The sequence below is a fragment of the Psittacula echo genome (genome assembly GCF_963264785.1).
Source record: "Psittacula echo genome assembly, chromosome: 6".
NCBI lineage: Eukaryota > Metazoa > Chordata > Aves > Psittaciformes > Psittacidae > Psittacula > Psittacula echo.
In genome coordinates, this window is record NC_137743.1 from 11,892,843 (window position 1) to 11,914,256 (window position 21,414).

A 21,414-nucleotide genomic window follows, 5' to 3' on the forward strand; every position below is an offset into this window, starting at 1 on the left:
TTCTCAGTTCTTCCTACAAAATATATGTCCTTCCTGCCTTGGAAAGGAAGAACTCTGCCAGGGTGGGAGGCACTTATGACAGCCAATGTGTTTGTTAGAGACCAGTTAACTTGTATGATGTGCAATGGTGATAACAGGTCATAAACAGCAAGCCAGTATTTCTACACAGCGGCTTATTACACCAGGGCAGAGCTCCTGAGTACATTTTTGGCCCAGGAAACTGCAAATCACCACCTTTAAAAAACAGCCCAGGCAAAGGGAGAGGAGTTATATATAAAGCCTGAGGCAGTTTGAAGGAAAAAAAAAGACCTGTAAGATCTTACTGGCTGTAAAATATCCTGATGCTGCCTTACCCTATGGGGAGATGGAGACTGTTTTCTGCTGTGGAGTCTGGGCTATAAACAAAGCAATGCAACATGCAGCTTTGTATACATAAGGCAAGGGTGGAGTACACAGCATTCACAGTAATCTTCCTAATTGTCACTACTTTTAAGTCTGTCTCTCCTTCTCCAGTGTTTGGCACATGCTTTGGTTAAACAAATAAGTTGGAGCTCAACTTGTATTTCCAGATCACTTCAACTGAGGGTCGCAGGGTGCTGCTGGAGAGTCCCCTCTGTGTTTGGGGCCCCAGGATGACTAGATCTACACACCTTGGCTCGCAGCCCAGTGTGTAGGAAGGGAGGATGGCCAAAACCAGCAGTGGTTTCCCCAGGACTGTTGTTGCTAGTGCTGTGTATCCTTTGTGCAGAAATCACCAGTGCACAGACTGGTGCAGTGGGAACACAGCATGGGTAGGTTGTGAGTGCTGCTAATGCCTCTGCCCCGTGTACGATCTGAAAAGGTAGAATTGAAGGTCGTGTGTTCCTAGTAACAGCACTGCTACCTCAATGTCTGTGGTGCTGGGTGAAGCTAGCTTGCTGTGGTCTGTGGGCTCTCCTGGATGTGGGACACTGAGGAAAGAGCTTGTTTCATGAAAGAAGTACTTCTCAGCATGGTGAATATGACCCCTCCCCAGGGAGGCCTGTGTGAGCAGAGATTGTGTGTCTCACCTTTTCAGGCGCATCTCCAATTAAATTAATGATAAATCGGTGCCCTGAGGTGGTTTCAGATTTAATGTCTCCAGCAAAGCCAAGCTTGGTTATGAATCAAAGGTTTTAAGACGCACCAGAGGTTATGAGAGCAGCTTATTGCCAGGTGCCTGGTTAATTTCCTATCCTAAAGGGGAAAGGGGGAGAAGTTGTCTTTAATTTCATCTAATTCAGTTCACTGTATCAAACTCCAGACAAGTTTCTGGGGACAGAAAGAGAGCCACAGAGGAGGCTGTTGCCTCCCTACTGCATTGGGAGTCGGCTGAGTGAGGAAGTTTGTACCCATGCAGTAAAGAGTTCTTTGTGGCTCTTTCCTGCTTCCAAGTGACCTCCTCCTTCCCTGGGGAGAATCAAACTCTATTTTTACTTTTGAGGCAGAATTTGCATGGTTCGGTGAATACAGTGCTGGGCTGTGATTTAGGACATGTTGGTTCTTTTCCCAGCTGTCCTGGTGGCTGGCCTTATTGCCTTGAGTAACTCATTTCAGCTAATTGGATACCCTGGGGTTTTTATTTGGCCCTAAAATCAGGAGTCTGGAGATGCTGAACATCCACTTCCCCTCTTGACTTTGCCTGGAGTTAAGTGAGGCTGTGCAGTCAGAATCTGAGGTGTTGTAGGCACCCAAATGAGAGAGAGGCCTTTTCGGAGTATTTTAGTCTTGCCTATTGCGTCTCCTTCCCTCAATAATCAAGAGAAGGGTTGGGATGAGATAACTTGTACCTTTGAAGTCTTCTGGCTGTTGAGAAGTGAACTTTAATTTCATTGCACAGATGAGAAAGGGCAAACACTACTTTTTTTTTCCCCTTGTCTTTTTTGCCTGTACCTCTCTTCCAAGCCAGCCCTTCTTTAGAAGTTAACCCCCAAGTTCTTTGCCTGATGGGAGTGTTTAAACTGCAGTTCTGGTGCCATCTCCTGGCAAAAACTTAGTATTGCTGGCAAAGCAGCAGGCCGTGGGACAGCTGGGTGGGAGCTGAACCCACGGGCTGCACCCGTGACGACTCATTGCTTGACTGTGTTTTGCTGAGATTATTTTTGGCTTTTTCTAATGTTGCAACAGATGAACCAGGACTGTGATTCTTGGCGTTCTTATTTTCCAGGGCTTTTCAACCTCCGGGGCTCTGATGTTGAGTACAATCCTGTGTTTTTTGCATACGCCGTCATAGGAATGAACACAATCAGGTGCTTGTATTCCCCTCTTCTGTCCCCCCAAGATGCATTTTTTACTGTGGGATTGCTGTTCTAGCAAAGCATTTGTCTTTTCAAAATGCCCATGCTTGGGCACTTTAATATCCTTTCTGAGCACTGTCTTCAACTTTAATTACTCTCCTCACCTGATCAGAGCTAGAGAGGCAGCCAAGGGCTCTGCTGCACTCCTCAGCACCTCAAATGACTTGCTGGGTGACCTTGGGCATGATGGCTGACCCCTCTGTCTGTCACCCTGCGATAATGCAGAAGGCCCTTGAAGCCCTGTGCAAAATGTGGGTAAGAGCCAATGCTGGGCTGCATGTTGGAAAACTTTACTGTTATTGATGAGTCATTTCAAAACTGCAGGGACTGTGTAGAAAAGTTTCAGGACTGGCTTATGACAGAAGGCTTCTTTCCTGTGACTGCCCTGTATAATGAACCTCAGCAAGCATAAGTCTTTTGGAGGCATCTCCAAGCTGCTAGCTAGATGTGTCTGAGGTGTAAAACCTGGCTGGGTGAGTACAGGCTATATGTGAAGGTTGAGCTGAACTTTCCAATTTAGTGAAAGTGAGAACACTGTGATATGTAGAACAACATTAGCTTTTCCTTTCCGGATGTTGCCCTTAAAAATTAGAGAATGGCCATTATCTGCCTCTGTTACTCTGCTTGAAGTGCAGTGATGGGATATAGCCAGTTTGAATGTGTCCTGCAAACAAAAATGCTGTCAGCTCCTTTCCTCTCAGCAGGGTGGTACCTCTTAATTTCAAAGCAGGATTTAAGCAGTGTGAAAGCCAGTGGTTAAAACAATATAGGTTAAAGTGTAGCGCATAAATTAACAAACCCCTTTCTCCCTGAAATGTCACCAGAGTGGTTTCTCCTTCCCTCCTTCACTCCAACCACTGTCAGATATGGTACCACCTATCATTTCTGTCTGATTTGTTTCTCAGACTCTTCATTGATGGTGACCGGATGACAGACCCATCTGTGAGGGAACATTTACAGCTTGATTCCACCATGGAGCCTGAGTTTAAAATCCAGGTGATGCCTTATGGATCTATCCTGTCGGAGCTGCAGGCTGTTGGTGCAGGCCTCTCACCCAAGGACAAAGTGTGGCTCAGTGACAAAGCAAGCTATGCTCTGACTGAGGCCATTCCCAAGGTTAGTGGCCCTTGAAAAGGAAAATGCTTTCCTCTTTTCTGCTCAGCATGGTCAGGAATGGTGTTAATGAGGGCAGCTGAACTCAGCTTCCTGTCCACAAAGGATGATTCAGGCTGGAGCTTGTGCGGAAGGAATCCAGCCATGCTGATGCTGAGGTATTGAGGAGTTGTTAATCCTAGGGTGCTCTCGCTGGAGCTTCCCTTCCAACTCACTAAGCTGATTTACCCAAAGAATTGTCAGCTTAAGATTAGGCCAGTACAGGGAGAGAGGGAACAGGGTGAACTTGGGTCATGCTGCCCAGGGATGGAGCATCAGCCTTATGCGGACCAGCAGTAAGAGCTGGAAACTTGCAGAAACTAAAGCAGTAAAGTTGAGCGGGACATTCGGGAGCAGGCATTTGGCTTGATCTGAGGGTCTAAAGATGGTTCCCCTTATTTATTTCAGTGTCTTGAGGATATCAGGCAATACGTGACATCCTGTATGGAAGACAGGAAGTACAGGGCGATAGAGTTGTTGCACGCGGGAACCTTGTGAGGAACCTAGTGAGGACACAGATAACCTGCAGGCAGTGGTTGTCCATACAGTGAGTGCATCTGCTGAGGGACACTTGCAGCATCACAATAATTTCAATACAACTGTACTTGCTATATCTTACCCTTGAACTTGGTAGTCTGGGAGTCCTGCAGTCCACCTAATATTCAGTCGTCATGAAAGAAGATACTTGGTGAAGCATATTTCCTGCCTGTTTCATGTACTGCAGGGTGTGCTGCAGGTATGTGTATGGTATAGCCGTACCCATGACAAAAGAGCTAAGTCATAGGGCCTGAAGGCTTTTTCTGTATACAGGGATTTTAAGAGTGGTATCAGCTTTGTGTCTTCCCAAAAACAAAATCCCAAGAGCAGCGTCTGTTGGTGTGTCATTAGGCTGCCACAGCTTGATGCCAGCACACATCTCTGCTCACACTCTTTGGCTCTCATGGCCAAACTAGAAGGAGTTGTTTTTCTCCAGTGAAGACATTCACTTATATACTTTAATAGGTTCATTGCACTTGGTGCGTGAGAACAAACAGGTCTGGAAAGTTTTGTTACTTTCAATGTATCCCCTTAATATGGGATGTGGCTTTCTGTGCCTTTGCACTGACTTGAGGGAAAGATGAAGTTTGCCTTGTGTAGGGTTTTTTTTGTTCTAAAATCCAATAAGACATGTATGTGAGCAAGAGAGACTCTTTTTTTGCCCCTGCTCAGGGTTAAATCTTCTGACGCCTTAATCCATTTCTAGGTGCAAATGGCCTCTTGTTTAGAGTAGCAGAAAGCAAAGGGTTTGGGGAGCATTCAGGGTAAACTGTTGTTGCTCTTTTGACTTCAGAGTAGAATTGCTGTAATTGGAGTCAATTGGCTAACCCTAGTTTGGCTAAATTGCTGTAAATGATTTACTCAGAATATCCATATAGAGAAGTACAGCAGATCTGGCCTAGATTAAGGAATGTAATGAATTGTAGTGACATTATTTACCCTGTTAGCAGTTTCAGCTGGTACTGAGTCATTACAGTGCTACACACCCTCTCTTTGCAATGGGAGAGTCCCTGCCTCAAGGAGCTCTGTGCAGTAAAAAGCAGGAGAGGGAGGACTGAAATGTCTTGATTAAAAACCACTGAGAGAGTCATTGGAAGAGCCAGAGGTTTCCTGGTTCCTTATGCTGGGCTTTTTTCTTCAGCTTTACACCAGCTGAGCAGCTGGTCTGTGGTGCTTTGAAGAACCCTAGTGCTGGAAGTCCATCTACTGTCTATCTCCATCAAAGCCAGATATTGACACTGGGAAAAAATCCAGTCCATTGTTAAACACAGATCTGCAAACCCTTTATAGATTTGCCTACAGCTGCATGTAAATGTGCTTTTCACAGAAGATCAGTAGAACCTACCAGTATCTGTAAAAGGCAAACTGATCTGAGAATCTGACAGTTGAGAAGTACTGTCCTGAATCTGATAAAAGAACTTTCCTGACTTGTGGCTTCTTCAGTACTTTAATTCCTGCGTTATGCAGTGTGATTGTCTTGCTATTTTTGGACCTATAGGATTTGTGTGAAATTGGTCTCTGCTGAAGGTCTACCAAGCCTGTGCTTGTGTAGGTGCTCATCCCATATCCTCATATATAGTGAGTAGAGTGGAGAACTGTGGGGCAGAAGATTTCGTCTTTGATCCTTCTTCTGATGTCAAGTATGACAAGGCTTGGGCAAGTCACCTCAGCTGCTGAATTTCTGAAGACGTGCTCAGAACCAGCCAAGCATTCCTGCTAATCTAAGGACAGCTGATGTTTGGGGAGGTGGTAAGGGACCAGTTACTAGTTCTTAATGTAGGGCCATCCCATCCAGGCACAGGAAAGTTTTGTCTCAAAACTGCTGATGTAAGCTCCTTTCAGAAGTGGACAGCATATAACGCTCAGCTTTGCAAAGGCCCTTCATGGTTTTTAGGGCCTTAAAGTACTTGTTAGAGCTGCTGATCATTAGAAGTGGTGATGCTCAGTGCTGAAGGAGACAGACTTGAGAGGCCCACCAGGTTCAACTCCAGTCCTTGGGCTGGATACCCTTTGCTTCTTGCTATTTGCGTGACAGGTAACAAGTTAAGGTGACTTTTGGTCTGTTTGCACAGCCTAAATTCCACCTTAGCCCTGGGATTGGTGTTTCTCATTGGCTGTCTCTGGGACTTTAGTGTACATCAGCACTAGGAAACCCATGGCTCAGACATTGATATATATTCTAATTAGGATATCCAAATCTTCACCCTGCTTCATGACAAGCTCCTTGCATTTCCTTGTGGCTGTTCTTCCTTCATTCAAGGACTGTTTCTCCTCTTTATTCACCAGTGCCCCAAGCTGCCTACTGGCAACCAGTATTTCCCGGCTCTGAAGGTTGAGAGAGACTGCTAAAGTACAAATTGTGGCCAGGCTGAGTTATTAAACCTGTAGGATTATATAGTCTGGCTAATCCACAAGTAATCCCTGTCCTTCTACTGCAGGCTTACCGATACCTCACCCCATATACTCCCATCTGCATTGCAAAAGCTGTGAAGAATGCGTCGGAAACAGAAGGCATGAGAAGAGCACATGTAAGTGAAGGTTTGAGAGTCTCCTTGCACATGGCAAGAGGTTTGTTTTACGTTTAGGGAGAGAAATTACATTTTTCTTCCAGTTTTAGTGTTTCAGACTAAAAAGCAAATAAGAATTTGGATGGCAGGGTAAAAGTGGTTTTCTGTCAAATATCTACTGCTGTTGAAGCAGTGTTTTTTGCTTGTTTAGCATTCCCTTGGAGTGAAGAACAACATTTGTGATAGTGTGAGGAACCAGCCTTGCTCTGTTAGAAGACCCTGCAGACTTGAGAAGTGTTGTTTAGAGTATGAGCCCTTAAAAGGCTGTTCTTTCCCCTTTGCTAGTTCTGTTGTCTTTCTCAGTGGAGTCTTCAAGTTGTTATGACTTGTATAAACACAGCCTAAAGAACACAGAGAAATTCTTCGACACATGGTGCAAAACACAGTTCAAGATGCTCAGGAGCAGTCAAGTGCCCTCAAAGCACTGTTGATTTTGTGTCATCATCATGTACAATGGAAATGAGACTGATTTCCCAGAAAGTTTCATATTTTCAAGCAAAAAAAGCTGCCTGCGAAACAGGTTCATGTTGGGGCTGAAATTTTCTCTTGTTCATTTCCTGTTAAGTTTCAAGCAGCAATTTTCACAAGAGGAGAAATGTGGCAGCTAAAGCAGGGCTGGCAATTCTGGACTTGTTCCATGTTTTCTGCTAGCTTTTTGGGAACTGCTACTTTCTATTTCAATGCTTTTCTTTGCCTGTAAGGTAATGGGAAGTAAAAATACTTGTACTGAACAGACACTTTGTCACCGGCCACCTGAGGACAAAATTGTGCCTTGCTCTTCTATACTTGTCTCCTTGCCTCTGCATGCAGTAAGCATGTAGAAAGAAGGAAGAAAAATGGGGGTTATCAGGCAAAAGAGAAGTCAGAAGCTGTGTGACAGACTGTGGTACCATGTGCCCAAAGGGTATGTTCCCTTGTCGCATCACCAGATGTGTTGCGTGGTTACCTGCCACAAGCTGTAATGCAAGATCTTGTGTGTCGAAGCACAAGGGACTTGAAAGTTTTTTGCTGTTTACTTGGTAATTCTTCACAATATGTTGCTTTCCAGCAGTGAACTTTTATTAATGTTTATTTAATTGTCCAGATACATTTCCAGTGCTTTTATTAATTACAGGAGACAGAACCCAGAAGGACCTCTTAGATCATCTCTTAGTGTTTCTGAAAATTGCAGGTTAAATTATTTTGCCTTAAAACCTGTTTATACTGAGGCGTGATAAATCTTTCTTCTTCTCAATTCCCTTCTGCCTGTTTTAACACAGATTAAAGATGCTGTTGCCCTGTGTGAGCTCTTTAACTGGCTGGAGAAAGAGGTAGTGTATTCATTTTTTTTAACTTGGAGATTTTATTACTATGTAAAATTCTTCATGAGCATAAAATGTTATAGTCTTTATAGTGCCTTTGCTAAAAGTGGAAAAACAGTTGGGGTTTTGTCTGTTTTTTGTTGGTGGGGATTTCAGTCGTGCTTTCATCCAAGTCCCCCATTCATTTTACACAGACCAAAGCCAGAGCAGGTGAGAAATGACCTGAATAGGCTTAATATAGTGTTAATACTGTCTTGTGCTGGCTTGGTAGTATAAATCATGAAGAAATACTCAGTTTGGTGCAATAGTTCAGAACTATTCTCATGGTGATCAGTATTGTCTAGCAGTATGGACAGATTTGGCGTTTATGAATGGAGAGGTGCAGTCATGCCCAAGTGCAGTGAAAATGGGATAAAGACAAATTAGTCGTGTTTTCTCTGGAAGTACACAGTGAAGGTGCAGAGTGCCCAGTGTTACACAGCAACTTACTAAGCTGTGCTCCTTCTGTGCTACTGCATGTCTGAGTCCATTGACTTTACCTATGGAGATAGATTGATGGCTTCCCAAAGGTACCTTTTTACATGTCTGAGTACCTCAAGAAGTCTGCCTCAGGGGTTATGAAACCTAGCTCTTGCTTCCCTTTGCTTGTTGTCCAGTCTTGGGGAGGTTGTCAGAGGTTTTGATTTATCAAATGCCTAAAGTAAAATTTAACATCCTTTGTTTTTCCTGCAGCTGCTTCCATTTCTTACTTAAAAGCATAAAAATTCTGCTAATACCATGGTTTGTTGGAAAAAACTGTTCAAGCTTAGCGTAACCTGTCTGTGAAGAGATGTTGTCTTGTGAAATGTTACCTCTGCACATATCTCAGTGAAATTAACGCTGCATTAACTGCTTCCTAGTCAGGGTTCAGCAATACTGCTTTTTCTGTCTCTGCTTCCTTTTCTCACATGCCCTGCACAATATTGCTAGGTTGGTGCTTGTCAGTACTGAGGAATGAGGACAAAAAGCCTGGAAAGAGGTCACTTCAAGATTGGGTTTCATAATAGACAAGGGTCAGTGCTTAAGCATTTAGCATTTTCTTGGTGTGCTAATTCAACCTACATCTTTGTCCACTAGGTTCCAAAGGGAACAGTAACAGAAATAATTGCTGCAGACAAAGCAGAGGAGTTCCGCAGGTAAGAAGTAAATCCCCTGTGAGGATGGTTTCTGGGTGGCGTTTTTATCCTTTGTTTTTATTTCATTCCTTAGAAGTCCAGCTCACTTGCAGATAAATTTTACTTGAGGACAAACCTTTACTACAGGATTTCTTTGAACACTTGAAAGAGTTGGGAAAGAATTGGGTCTCTTGGGAAATAGAAGTCCCAGCCCACTGGATCCCATCCAGTTTTCTTTTGAGATAGCAATGAGGAATGTCACAGGTTAGGACACTTAAATACAAGGCAGTTGCTTTGTTACCACAGAGAAGCTGATATGAGAGTTAAATTTCCTTCTCTTCTGATGGAGAGTGAACACCATTTGTATTGAGAGATACTCACATACATACGTACATCAACAAGACTTCTAAAAATGCCTTTGAGTAAATAAGTAACAAAGAAGAAATTGTTCAGGACATGTCTTCCGTAGGTGGGTTGGGTGGTGAATTTTCTGCTGGTAAGAAAGAGATGGAAAGCAGGTTTCCACACGGTTGGGAGGGTAGGGCTTCAATCTGTACAACCCAAGTATGCTTGCCCACATGGCTTTCAAGGCTAAGGGGAAGGCTGAGGCGATGTGAAATTGATGATGGGGCACTCCAGGTACCTCAGGTGCCTGTGTGCTCCTCTCACTTGTGCGGTAGTGATCACAATCTTTTCTTTCAGCCAACAGAAAGACTTTGTTGAATTGAGTTTTGCTACCATATCAAGCACAGGTCCAAATGGAGCCATCATTCACTACAAGTAAGAGAAACACAGCTTCTCCTTTCATCCTTCAGCAAACATAGTTGGAAGGAGCTGTCAGGCTTCGTTGTGGTGTCACAACAGAGTACTCTAGGGAGATGTTGATTGCCATCTCGCTTTATTCCACCAGAGCTTCCACACTTACTAAATTAAAATCTCTCCCTGCTGGCAGCATGCATGTATTATCATGCTGATCCGCTCAGGGGCCATAGAAAAGGGCTATTTTGGGTGTAGAAGTCTGAGAAGGAGGAGTATGAACTGCAGACTGTTCTGAAATATGTCCAGGAACAGATATTGAGGGTTTTGCTGGAAGCAACAAAGCTATACTGTACTGTAGTGCTATTTTATTGTAGACAAATAGACTCCTCAGTATGATCCCTGGCTCAGCATGTGTGTTTTCCATCACTGCCACAAGAAATCAGAGCCGACACATCCAAGCTTGCACTTAATATGGTTTCTGGACTGCAGGCATGAGCTGGAGACCTTAAAACTGTGGAACAAAAAGCTTTGTGTTTAACTGAACAGGCCAGTTCCTGAGACCAACAGAACGCTGTCTGTGAACGAGATCTACCTCCTGGACTCAGGAGCACAATACAAGTGAGTGGGATGAATGGTGCTATATTTTCTGCTCCCTGTGACCACCTGCAAGGTCAGCTCCCCATTGCTGTGGCAGGCATGGTAACATGTAGTTTTGAGCACAGTGCCATTTCACAGAGAGCCTGCTCATTGTATCCCCTTTTTAAAGCCAAGGGCATCAGTCAGTGGGTGGCTGATGTGTGATAGGAGGCTCTGAGCTGGGCTCAGGGCAGCAGACTGGGGCTGCTGACAAGCCTTGTCTGGGGTAGGGGATGAGGTCTAAAAGTACAGCTGTCACCTAAGTCCCATTGCCAAGGTAGTGGTAGCTCTGGTCTAGCACAAGCCTGACTGCCCTGTTTAGGCTTGGGCTGCCTACACAGCAGCCTGGACAGCTGAGTGAGGGGCCTCCCCTGCCAGGTCTGCCCTGTGGGCAGATTTGACTGATGCTGAGGTCAGAGCAAGGCAGGACAGCACTGGCCTGTGGTGTTCTGTGCCTTTCCAGAGAAGGACTCAGAGACAGGGTTTCTCATTGCAGTGGCTACTTGGGTCTCAGGTGTGTTTTTGGGAGGATGTCACATGTCTGTTGACTCACTCAGTACTGTTTTGACAGTGACATACAGTGGCCTCAATCTCTGCAGCTGTTTACTGTGGAACTCTTGACTCCATGGAAAATGAAAGAAGTGGTGTTTTTAACCAGTGTAAATAGATGAGAAGTGGCTTGTTCACTAAGATGCAGGACAGGCCTGGCTGCTTCTTTGAGATGAGCTTTGTCTTTAGAGCTTTGCCTTTTTGTTATGTCAGTCAGGAAGAACTTTGCAGAAGAACCATACAGACATCCTTTGATAAGATTTTTACAAGGAGATCTTTTTTCCTTCCTCTAATGGCCTAATTAATGATTTCCTTAGTGCCACTGTGAAAAGCAGCCGTTTGAATACAATATAAGCTGGACATCAATGGCACTTACCACAGCATTGTGACAGGGATACTGCTCTTGGCCCTGCTAAGAAGTTAAACCGTGAGCTCTTTGTGACCATGGCCTGTGTGTGCAGGGGAAAAGCGTAGGCACAAGAGTGTTTCAAAGGGAACACATTATTTAAGAGCCTCTGTGTTTTTGACAGCAGGCTCAAACTGATATTTGTTAGAAGGGACTTAGAGCCAGTTTCAGACATCTCAGACTAACCCCTATCCAAATGCTGGATAACTTGTAGAAATCTCAGAACAAGACTCTCTGAGGATGGAAGGGACGCTGTACCCCCTTACATTTCTCTTTTCTGAGCTGGTAGCTGTCATTTGTGCATAAGTATATCTTCTTAAACTGCTGATGAATCATCTTCCATACAAATTTGGCCTTTTGTGTTCTGTTCTCTATGGATGGGTACCAGTTGCTAAACCTCAAATTAGCATCATTTTTATGAGCAGTTTAGATTCTAATTTGTGAAGAGCTTTGGGATGCTTATGGATGAAAGATAACATTTTGAATTGTAAATCCTTATTGCTACATCTGGGACGTGTATGTTCAGGAATTTTGGAGATTAAGAGCTGTTACATCATCAGCAGATGACTTTACCCAATTATGAGCTTGGTTGCTTTGCTGCAGTGCGACTGGGTTTTTTTGTGCATTCTCACTTTGATCTTTCTCCCCCATCCATTTGCTTCCTGCGTCTTTGTTTGTCTTTGAAGAGATGGTACAACAGATGTGACCAGGACAATGCATTTTGGCACACCATCAGCCTATGAGAAGGTAATTTGGCATCTCAGTGTGGCTTGTGATCTGACACTTATCATTAGAGATACTTAAACAAATGAGTAATGTGTCCTATTGCTATGTAGTCAAAATACTCTTATCAAGTATCATTTATTTAATAATATGTGACAGCATCTTGATAAAGTCTGAAAAGGAGGCTGTCAGACTTCATACTTTCAAAACATAAACTAAGTGATTTAGAGAATGACACCTTTCTATCTTAAAATACACACCTCTCATCTGCAAAGTGACATGTCTTCTCTAAATAATCAAATCAGCAGGCTGAAGATAGATGTTACTGGCTTGTCCAACATGGGGGTTTAATTTAGTGCAAAGCTCAGTGTCTAATGCAAGGCTGCAGTAGTGGTTTGTGTCTAGTGTACCATATAAAAAACCAGTCTCAGACTTACTTGAGGAGGTCTGTGTTGGAAATTCAGCAATGTGATTTTGTTTATTTTAAATTGCTTCTTTAATTAAAACTAACTTCATCATTATAGTTCACCGGGTGATGAAAATGTGCTGTAGGCTATGCTCAGGAAGTAAAACTACAGCCACAGAGAAAATCAGTCAAGTAGGTCAGGTGAATCCTGCTGCTAAACCTACACTCTGAGTTAGTGACACTCTCCGTAATTAGCAGAGAAATATCTTCAGAGTAATTTAAAGTCGTTCTGCTTATGGTTTGCTTTGGCGTTGCCAGCCGCTGGGAAGCATAAGCAAGCCTTCCCAGGTCCTTTGCAATTGCACAAGATGCAGTCTTTCTTCCCATTCCTGGGGAAGACAAAATTTTGGCTCTCCCTCTTTACTTATGGCACACATTTCTTTGACAGGAATGCTTCACCTATGTCCTGAAGGGACATATAGCTGTGAGTGCAGCCATCTTCCCAAATGGAACCAAAGGTGGGTTGGTGAGTTGGAGTGTTTTGACCACAGCAGGGACCTCTGGAGAACCGGTGGTCTGAGAGCAATGTTATGGTTGACAGGCCCAGATGTGTTAGGCAGATGTTGATGTAACTCTCTGTGTCTGTTTCCATCACAATATTTTGGATCTGGATTACTCTCTTGGCATCAACCAGTGCTGAAAATTTTGAGGAAGAAAGTCTGAAGGGCATTTGAAATGCATTTAGGGTGATAGTGACTTTCATCGCTCAGTGGCACTCTAACACATCTGTGACCTTTCTGTCCTTGGAGGTTGTCTTTATGCTTTCCTCATGGCCCTGTCAAAGTGAGAGGTCACTTTCCAGCTCCAAAAGGACAGGCTAATTCTGTTCCAGTTAATGTGGAATCTCTTTTGTCAGTGAGCAGTATGGAAAAATGACAAAAGAAGGAGCTGTTCTGATTTTGTGCAGGAGAAGCTGTGACATACATTCACCCCTGGTGAATTTGTTGCAGAGCTATTTTCCCCCGATGAGACCCCTTGCACAAAGACTTTTCTTTTTAGAGTTTTCTTCTGTTTGCATTCTTGGTTAGGTGAGGAAAATGCATCTGCATAGTGGTACAAGAAACCCCAACTAAAACTGCAGGGTGCCTGAGCTGTAGCATACGGGCTTGATGTTCACAGGCAGGCAATAGAAATCTTTGCATTCTGGTTGAAGCAATCTGAAATGACTGACCATCCAGGCAAGAAGTCTGGCTGATTAGGTCACCAGATACAATTGGCAAGTCATCTATTTTGAGTTCATTTAGTGCAGCTACCTTGAAGAAAGGTGCTGAATTCTCTGTGGAACGTTTAACCACTAGATTGTTTTCTGAAAACGCCAGTGGAGCAAGCGGCAGTGCAATGTTTCTGTTACAGACCATCTTCTGAAGAACTGTGCAATCAGAGGGACAGGGGCTCTTTAGTTTAGAAAGGGCTTGAACATGAGACTTTCTCAATCTGCCCTGTAACTTGTAACAATCCAATGAGTTGCTTTCTTTGGTTGATGGTGGAGGTTTTTGGTTGGTTGATTGGGTTTTTTTTGCATATTTTCCAGGTTTGAACCTTCAGAGTGATTATCAGTTTCTCTGTGGGAGCCTGACTTGATCACATTCTCTCTCCATGTCCATCTCTTCCCTTTGGCCTGCAGGTCACCTTCTAGATTCCTTTGCCCGCTCTGCCTTGTGGGACTGTGGTTTGGATTACCTGCATGGGACAGGACATGGAGTTGGCTCTTTCCTAAATGTACATGAGGGTCCTTGTGGCATTAGCTACAAAACCTTTGCAGACGAGCCCTTGGAGGCTGGAATGATCGTCTCTGATGGTATTTATCGCTGCTGGTTTCTCTCTGGTTACTGGGGAAGGACCAAGCTCTCTTAAGATGCAGAAGGAATAAATCTGACAGCAGTGTAAAGGAAAGGTGGGATCATAAGCTCTGGTCCTGCCTCCTCAGTGTATTATTTTAATTGTCATTTAAACTTTCTAGGTAAAGATCCCTATTTTAGCTTTCACCTTCCATACAGCATCTTTGCAGTCGGATGCTGCAAGCCTGCTGCCTGCTCTGTACAGTGCAAGCCTCAGCAGAGCTGCGCGCTGACCGGCCAGGCTCTGGCATCCTGCCTCCCATTCTGCAGTGGAAGAGCTGGCTGCAGTACAAGCTGGACACCAAGCTTTCAGGAGCTAATCCTGTCTTTACTATGAGCTATTTGAGGCACCTATTAAATCTTTACATGCCTTAGTCTTCCAATAGTAAATGAGCAGCCTGTTAAGGTTTGCTGAGACACAGCACATTCCTTCAGGGCTGCAAAGTCATGTCAGGGAGTTGGGAGCGCTCTCTAAAATAAGTGGTTTTGGGGAAGGTGTTACCCACTTGCCTTTTGTAAAGACATTAATATTGTCTTTGGCTGAACACAACTTGTAAGGGCACCATTAGTATCTGATATTTGGAACCCATGTACTCTGTGCTCTCTCTTGACTTGCAAGGAGGCTTTCTGAGCTTGAGGGCTGTCTCTCTTCTCTCTCCTCTCTTTGAGAACTTTTGCTTTAACCTTGCTCAGGGCTTATGTGCAGATTAAGTAGAGTAAGAAATTTGTTTGCCTCTGTGGATGCTTGATGTCAAGATTGCTTAGTGACTTCAGCGGACTAAACCCATGCAGTGGAAGTTTGGCCATAGGGAATAAGTGTTTGCACAGTGCAGCTATGTGGCTTAGTTAATTACTGTCTGTTTCTGCAGAGCCTGGGTATTATGAAGATGGGTCCTTTGGGATCCGAATAGAAAATGTCGTCCTTGTGATCCCTGCTGAAACCAAGGTGAATGACATGCTCAAGATTCACCTTTTTCCATGACTCACTGGTTGTAAACCTTTAAAGTACTGGAACTTGAGGTGGGACCATGCTGCAGACAGCTGAATCCTACACAAGGTCTCCAAAACGTCACTATGGTGAAGACTGATTATAAGTCTCCCTTGCTAATAGAGACACAGATGACAGTTCTGCTTCTGCAGAGTTTCCATAGGTTGAAATGTGTATTTCAAACACATAAGTGTATATAAAACAACTATGTGATAGTAGTTTCAAAACGTTTTCTGTATGGATGTCAAAACATCTTTGTTCAGCCCCTTGAAGTTACTACTGCAGAGTTAGCTGATCTTCTGAAGTCAGGATTTTCTTCTCTGATAGAGAGTCCTCAGTGGCAGTAGAAACAAAACTACAGACAAATTTTGACTTTATAACTGCCAGTCTGGCTGGGTTATGCTTTTAGAAATGCCAAACTGAAAATGACTGTACAGGATCAAGCTGAGTCCTGTACAGTTGTGACATGGGGCATGACCTTTCAGAAGTAACTATTGAAGGAAATAACTAAGGTTTGTATTGAGATTCTTTGCTTGAGCTGTAAGAAAAATGTTACTTTAAGTTGCTGCCCTCTCATCTGAATGTTCCATAGGTTTTTCTGTAGTGATGACATGAACCACGGAGTAAGCGTGGTCTGTCTGGAGCTGTTCCTAAAGATTTACAACCCCATTTGTCTTTCTGCTACAGTACAATTTCAAAAACAGAGGGAGCCTGACTTTTGAACCCTTAACCCTGGTTCCAATCCAGACAAAAATGATTGATGTTAATTTGCTGACACAAAAAGAGGTAAGTGAAACAATGGGTTTGTATTGCCTTCTTTGCACTAGCACCTCCTGCTTCTGTTCTCTTTATAAAAACCGCTGGCCTCTGTTCAATTTGATTGATTCAGCGAGCGATCCTGAGCAATCTGACTTGATTTTAAACTTGATCCAGCTCTGGGTGAGAGGCTGGACTCGATGAGCTCTCCAGAGGTCTTTCCTGTCTACATTATTCTATGTCATCACAGGCAGCAAGGGCCCCTCCAATGATTTTTTTGGTAGTTCCATTGATCTATTTGCTGCTATCATCTCTCCTCTTTTCCTACTCCTGCCTTAATTTACTTCTGTGAGACTATCATGCTTTCTCCCCAGAGACTTACACTATGTCGTATGTTGTTGTTTGCATCTGCTTATGGTCAGTCCCATTCAGCCACACCACATTTTGTAGTACCTATGGACTCTGAGCAGACATCAGTGATACATCTCATCAGCATTTATGCCCTGAATAGCTTCATACTCTAAACGTACTGTTTAGGTTTCCCACCACCTTGACCAGTATTACCACCTTGTTTTTCTACCATACTCTTTATTTTGCCTCAACCCATCCTCCTTTTCTGAATGACAATCCTATTTGCATTTCGTTTTTCTGAAGAGGACTGTAAAGAGTATCAAGATCTGCTGTAAGGTTACATGTTCTGATCAATAGGGCAACTTGTGTCTGAGGGCTACATTGTTCAGTTAGAAGTTTGCAAAGCTATTTACTAGGCTGTGCCAATGTAGCTCTTCTGACTTGCTGGAGGCAGTGATTTGCAGAGGCTTTAAATCCTTGTCAGCTGAACTGAACCTGGGCTCTTCTGAAGACCTGGGACCAATTGCTTTATTTCCTACTCATAATCAAATTTACAAGTCACTTCTATACATTAGAGCTCTGTTTCTTTGGGATAGGATCCCATCCCAGCCTAACAGCTAAGTCCCAAAGAACACAAGGGCCTACAAATGTCTGGCTGAACACAACTTGTAAGGGCACCGACTCCTCTGTGGTTATGCTCAATGTCATACCCCTCCCTTTCTGTAGCGTAACTGGGTGGACGACTACCATCGGAAGTGCAGAGAAGTAGTTGGAGCAGAACTGGAGAGGCAAGGCCGGCACGAAGCTCTCCAGTGGCTCATCCAGGAGACGGAGCCTCTCCTCAGAGCTCAGTAGCACCACGGTTGTCTGCAGTGTGTAGAACATCAGGACCGCTCCGTGTCACAATGGTCTGTGTCTTCTTGACCCTTGACACCACTGGGAGAATGTTCTTCAGTAAACCTTTGGGAATCAGGATGAGATTCATGTAGTCCTTGGCCTCCCCATGATGTGTGCAGGTGGGATGGGGGTCAGGAGGTTACTGTCTGAACAATTTTGGGGGGAGGGATTGAGAATAGAAAGCAAGCAAACTAAATAAGCATGTTGCCTTTGAAACAGGGCTCTTACTGAAATAATGGTTCTAAGAGGCAATACTGGAATATTTTATACTGCCTGTTTTTTCACTGCTGAAAACTCAGTATTTTTGCATTTTTGGGTTCCAGTTGCTAAGATGCTACCACACAGCAGGACTGATTACTGAATAAAAAATTCCAACCCACTCTTTGCTCCATCTGCCTTCTCTTGCCGTCTGACGTGTTGGGTGTGACAGCTTGAAGAAGGGCAAGAACCCGATAATTCCGCCTTTATGTGTGCATCCAGCTCAGACAGTGACAAAGCATGTGCAGGGCTGCCCAGTGCCAGGCACTGGACAGATATTATGGACCAGAGTAGTCAGTTGTTCTTGTGCTTTGTGACATGTTGCGAAGGGACGTGGTGACACTCAGCAGAGGTTTATGTGTGCAGAGCACCCAGGCCAGTTCTGTCTATTGTTATCCTTGTATAACCCTTGGCAGTGCAGGGTGTGTGGACAGTATCATGGAATTGCAGCTCTTCCTGGACACGAAGCAACTACTAAGTTAAAAAAACCTCAGTGCATGCAATGGACAAAAGAAGGGCTCTGTAACTTTGGGTTGAAAGCAGCCTGGCCTTGGGCACCAGAAACTGTGCTCTGGATCCCAGGCAGCGCTCAAAGACATCTAGTGGTGAAGCGAGCTGCTGCAAGTTAAAAACAGGTAGGAGAGCTTCTGCCTCACCTGAGAAATTCTCTGCTTTGTGGTCTGAAAATCACTGTGTGCAGGTGCATCAAAGTGTCGTCCATGATGTTACATGATGGGGTAAGAATATGTTTATTAGAAGTAATTCTTAACATGCTGAAGGTGTTTTGATCAAACCTAAGTTCAATATCGTATCTAGAAAGAGCAATCAGGTAACAGCAACTCAAATTCCTGGTATTTTAAAGAGGTGTTCAGTGCCAATGAAAATATTTGTATGCAGAATTTTCTTCCCCTTTCCCTCCCAAGAGATTTGGAGAGGGAAATACTAATCTCTTCAGAGATTAATAGAAATCTCTATAGGGATTTATAGAAATCAGTATTTCCCTCAGGAGTTCTGGAAATTGGAAGCAGTATCATGCAGCCAAACAGAAAAGGCCTGGGAAGATAAACAAAGTTGCCTAGGTTCCTGGCTATGTGATCCAAGAAAGTGATAAACCAGAAGTGCAGTAAGTGCTTGGAAAGGTCATTTTCACGCCGCAGCCCCTGCAGGTACGAGCATATATTTACGTATCCAAGTGGTTTCCCATCAGCACCTGAATGTATTTGCTTTCATCTCAGCTGTGCCTGTGGAAACCCAGCTCACACATCAGCCAGGCCACAGTGTCTCATGAGCTTGTGCTGTGGACTAGAACAGACTGGGGAAAACATATCTGCCAGCTTCTGTTGCCTCTAGGTACTGACTGCCATGGGGACAAGGGGCAAGTGAGGGGTTTGACCAGGTTGTGCTGTGACAAATGGGGAATGGTGGGAGAGCTCTGAGGCTGGAACCCGCTCTCCAGGTTAGTGGTGGAAGCTGAAGCAGATACTGCTGACTGCTGATGTTCCAAGAGTGGCGTCCTGGATGTCCTCACAGAGACCCAGCCCTGGCAGGTCTCTTCTCAAACTCAAGGGCAAGTGCTTCCCGCAGGAAGGTGGAACAGAGGAGGATTTCTGCCAAATGGTGAGACACAGCAGCCAGGGAAGCTTTTGTCCTTTTGACCCAAAGCCACTGTGTTTAGTTCAGACACCTCAATGGGGAGGGGGAACACAGCACCAAAAGCAATTTGCTAGGTTTGAGTGGCCTTATTAGACCTTTTCCCCACATGGATTCCTTTTTTCAGTCAGATGTCAACCTGGGGCCATTCCCACTCAGATCCCAGAAATGCATTGCTCTTTCCTGTCCCAAAGTCTCCAGTGCACAAGGGCCAGAAGTGGGGCAACCCAGACTTGTCTTCTCTAGGCACCAACCCAGGGAGCCTCAGCAGATACCTCCTGCCTTTCACCTCCCCAGGTCGTCCTTCCATGCCACATCACCCCTGAGGGCTTTTGTTGCAGGGAATCTCCCATATCACAGCTTTGAGACCTTCACCCCTTTCTTGGATTTGGCACCTCAGCAGAGGGGCACAGTGTGTTTCATGGATGGGGCTGGTTGGCACACTTTTCCTCACTCCAAGGCATTTGCCTCTCTCCCTATTCACACCTTGAAAACACAACTACATTTTATATCCTTTCTTCTCTGAGCTTCAGGTTTCCAACAGGAATTAAACTTGCCTTGATGCCTTTTTGATTTCCCTTCTCACAGGTTTTGATTTATGCCATCAGTGCATGCTTACCTTGGGTGGTGTTTCCCTTCCCCTCTCTTGGTGGAAGGAAAAAGTTAAGGAAGAGAGGAGCAAGAAGAATGAATGAAGACCAAGTTCCTGTCAGGTTTGGGGTTTATTTTTGTATGAGTGCCGCCCACAGAAAAATACCATAAAATTAGACTGTTCAAGTGAAAAGTGTCATTTCATTTATTTTTTCCATATTGGCTTTTTTCTGTTGTTGTGGGAAGGAAGGAGCATTTTCATTAACAAGATTTGCAATGGTCTATTTCAAGCCATTCAGTTTTGCAGTATTTTTAACCCAGTGGATGTCTCATAGGTCTAGATCATGCTGCAAAGTGCGTTTCTGCTCCCTACACAGCCTCTCTTACAGGGATGCTCGATGATTTCATCCCGCCCAGGAGCTCAGTGGGTAGTTGTACCTCACCACCACTTGATCCTGTTTCTACCCATGGGACAGGACTTCAGCAAAGGCAAACTATACTCAAGGTCTATGTGTCCACCCTGACTCATGTCACCAGAGCATTTCCCTCGTTGTCCCCTGCCCAGTTGTTTGTCCATGTTTGTGCCAGAAGTGCCACAGCTCTGCTACTGCTGTGTTTGGAGGCTCTGGAATTCTTCGTTCCCTTTGGAATGAAAACATTACAGCAGGAGACAGACCATATTTTTCAGTGAGGAAAACCCACATGGGCTTTACCATTCAATCAGGAATCATGACGTGTGTGTGCATTGTCAATGTGCCTGTTGGTGTACAAGGCTTTTGAGGCAAATACACCATTTCTCCTTGAGCAGAGGTATTCATGTATATTCATCACCAGCAACAAATGCTCCTTCCCTCCATAGGCTGGGTGACTACTTGGCTTCTCTGCAGTCACCCCTCCTTCCTCAGTGTGTGGGTATTACCTTAAGTGTGCCTGGCAGCAGTAAAATCCAGTTGTTTTTTAACTTAAATGGCTCATAACTCACCTTTAATGGAAACCCCACTATTCTTTGCATGACTATTAAACCCATCCTTTTCCATGACAGCTGTTGGAGCAAGTTTTGATTTATCCCAGCCTGGCCTTAGAAAGAAAAAGAAAACTTCTGAGAGCATATTGCTGAGGACCTCCTCAGCAAACGCACCAACCCAGCCCAACGTTCAGGCTGCACACAGTGAGTAGTGATGAGGGGCTGGGGTTATGAAAGGTTATTAAAGGTCTCCCGGGGATCAGGAGATGACATCTTCTTTCCTTTGGTACTTCCTCTCTGTCATGTGGTGCTCTGAGCTGTCTCCTCTGTGTGGTGTGTGGCTGAGGACAGCATGGAGCACACCTGCAGTTGGGAAGATGCTCAGGAGAGGCTGAATGAGGCTCCTCAGTCATTTGGTCTAAAAACTACCTTCCTGTTGGTACCTGATGCCTGGAGAAGACCTGGCTTTGCCCAGCACTGTCTCCTTTTTGCAGTCAGTGGGGGTGAGTTGGCTGCTGGTGCTAAGGATTACAGACATTCATTCTTGTTCCAATTC

The 21,414-nt window shown here is 44.4% G+C and overlaps 1 protein-coding gene across 2 annotated transcripts in view; it reads left to right on the forward strand.

Moving 5' to 3' along the window:
- The window catches only part of XPNPEP1 (X-prolyl aminopeptidase 1), a 32,552-nt gene extending 14,962 nt beyond the window's left edge, over window positions 1-17,590 (forward strand). For both annotated transcript variants that reach the window (XM_080621071.1, XM_080621072.1), the window contains 13 exons: window positions 2,186-2,267; window positions 3,221-3,431; window positions 6,443-6,532; window positions 7,831-7,881; window positions 8,989-9,047; window positions 9,729-9,806; window positions 10,332-10,403; window positions 12,063-12,123; window positions 12,954-13,023; window positions 14,190-14,363; window positions 15,273-15,349; window positions 16,079-16,177; window positions 17,225-17,590. In XM_080621071.1, the coding sequence (XP_080477197.1) occupies window positions 2,186-2,267; window positions 3,221-3,431; window positions 6,443-6,532; window positions 7,831-7,881; window positions 8,989-9,047; window positions 9,729-9,806; window positions 10,332-10,403; window positions 12,063-12,123; window positions 12,954-13,023; window positions 14,190-14,363; window positions 15,273-15,349; window positions 16,079-16,177; window positions 17,225-17,353 (1,253 nt within the window). In that variant the 3' untranslated portion in view covers window positions 17,354-17,590. The remainder of the gene's footprint in view (window positions 1-2,185; window positions 2,268-3,220; window positions 3,432-6,442; window positions 6,533-7,830; window positions 7,882-8,988; window positions 9,048-9,728; window positions 9,807-10,331; window positions 10,404-12,062; window positions 12,124-12,953; window positions 13,024-14,189; window positions 14,364-15,272; window positions 15,350-16,078; window positions 16,178-17,224) is intronic.
- The last annotated feature ends 3,824 nt before the right edge of the window (window positions 17,591-21,414 follow it).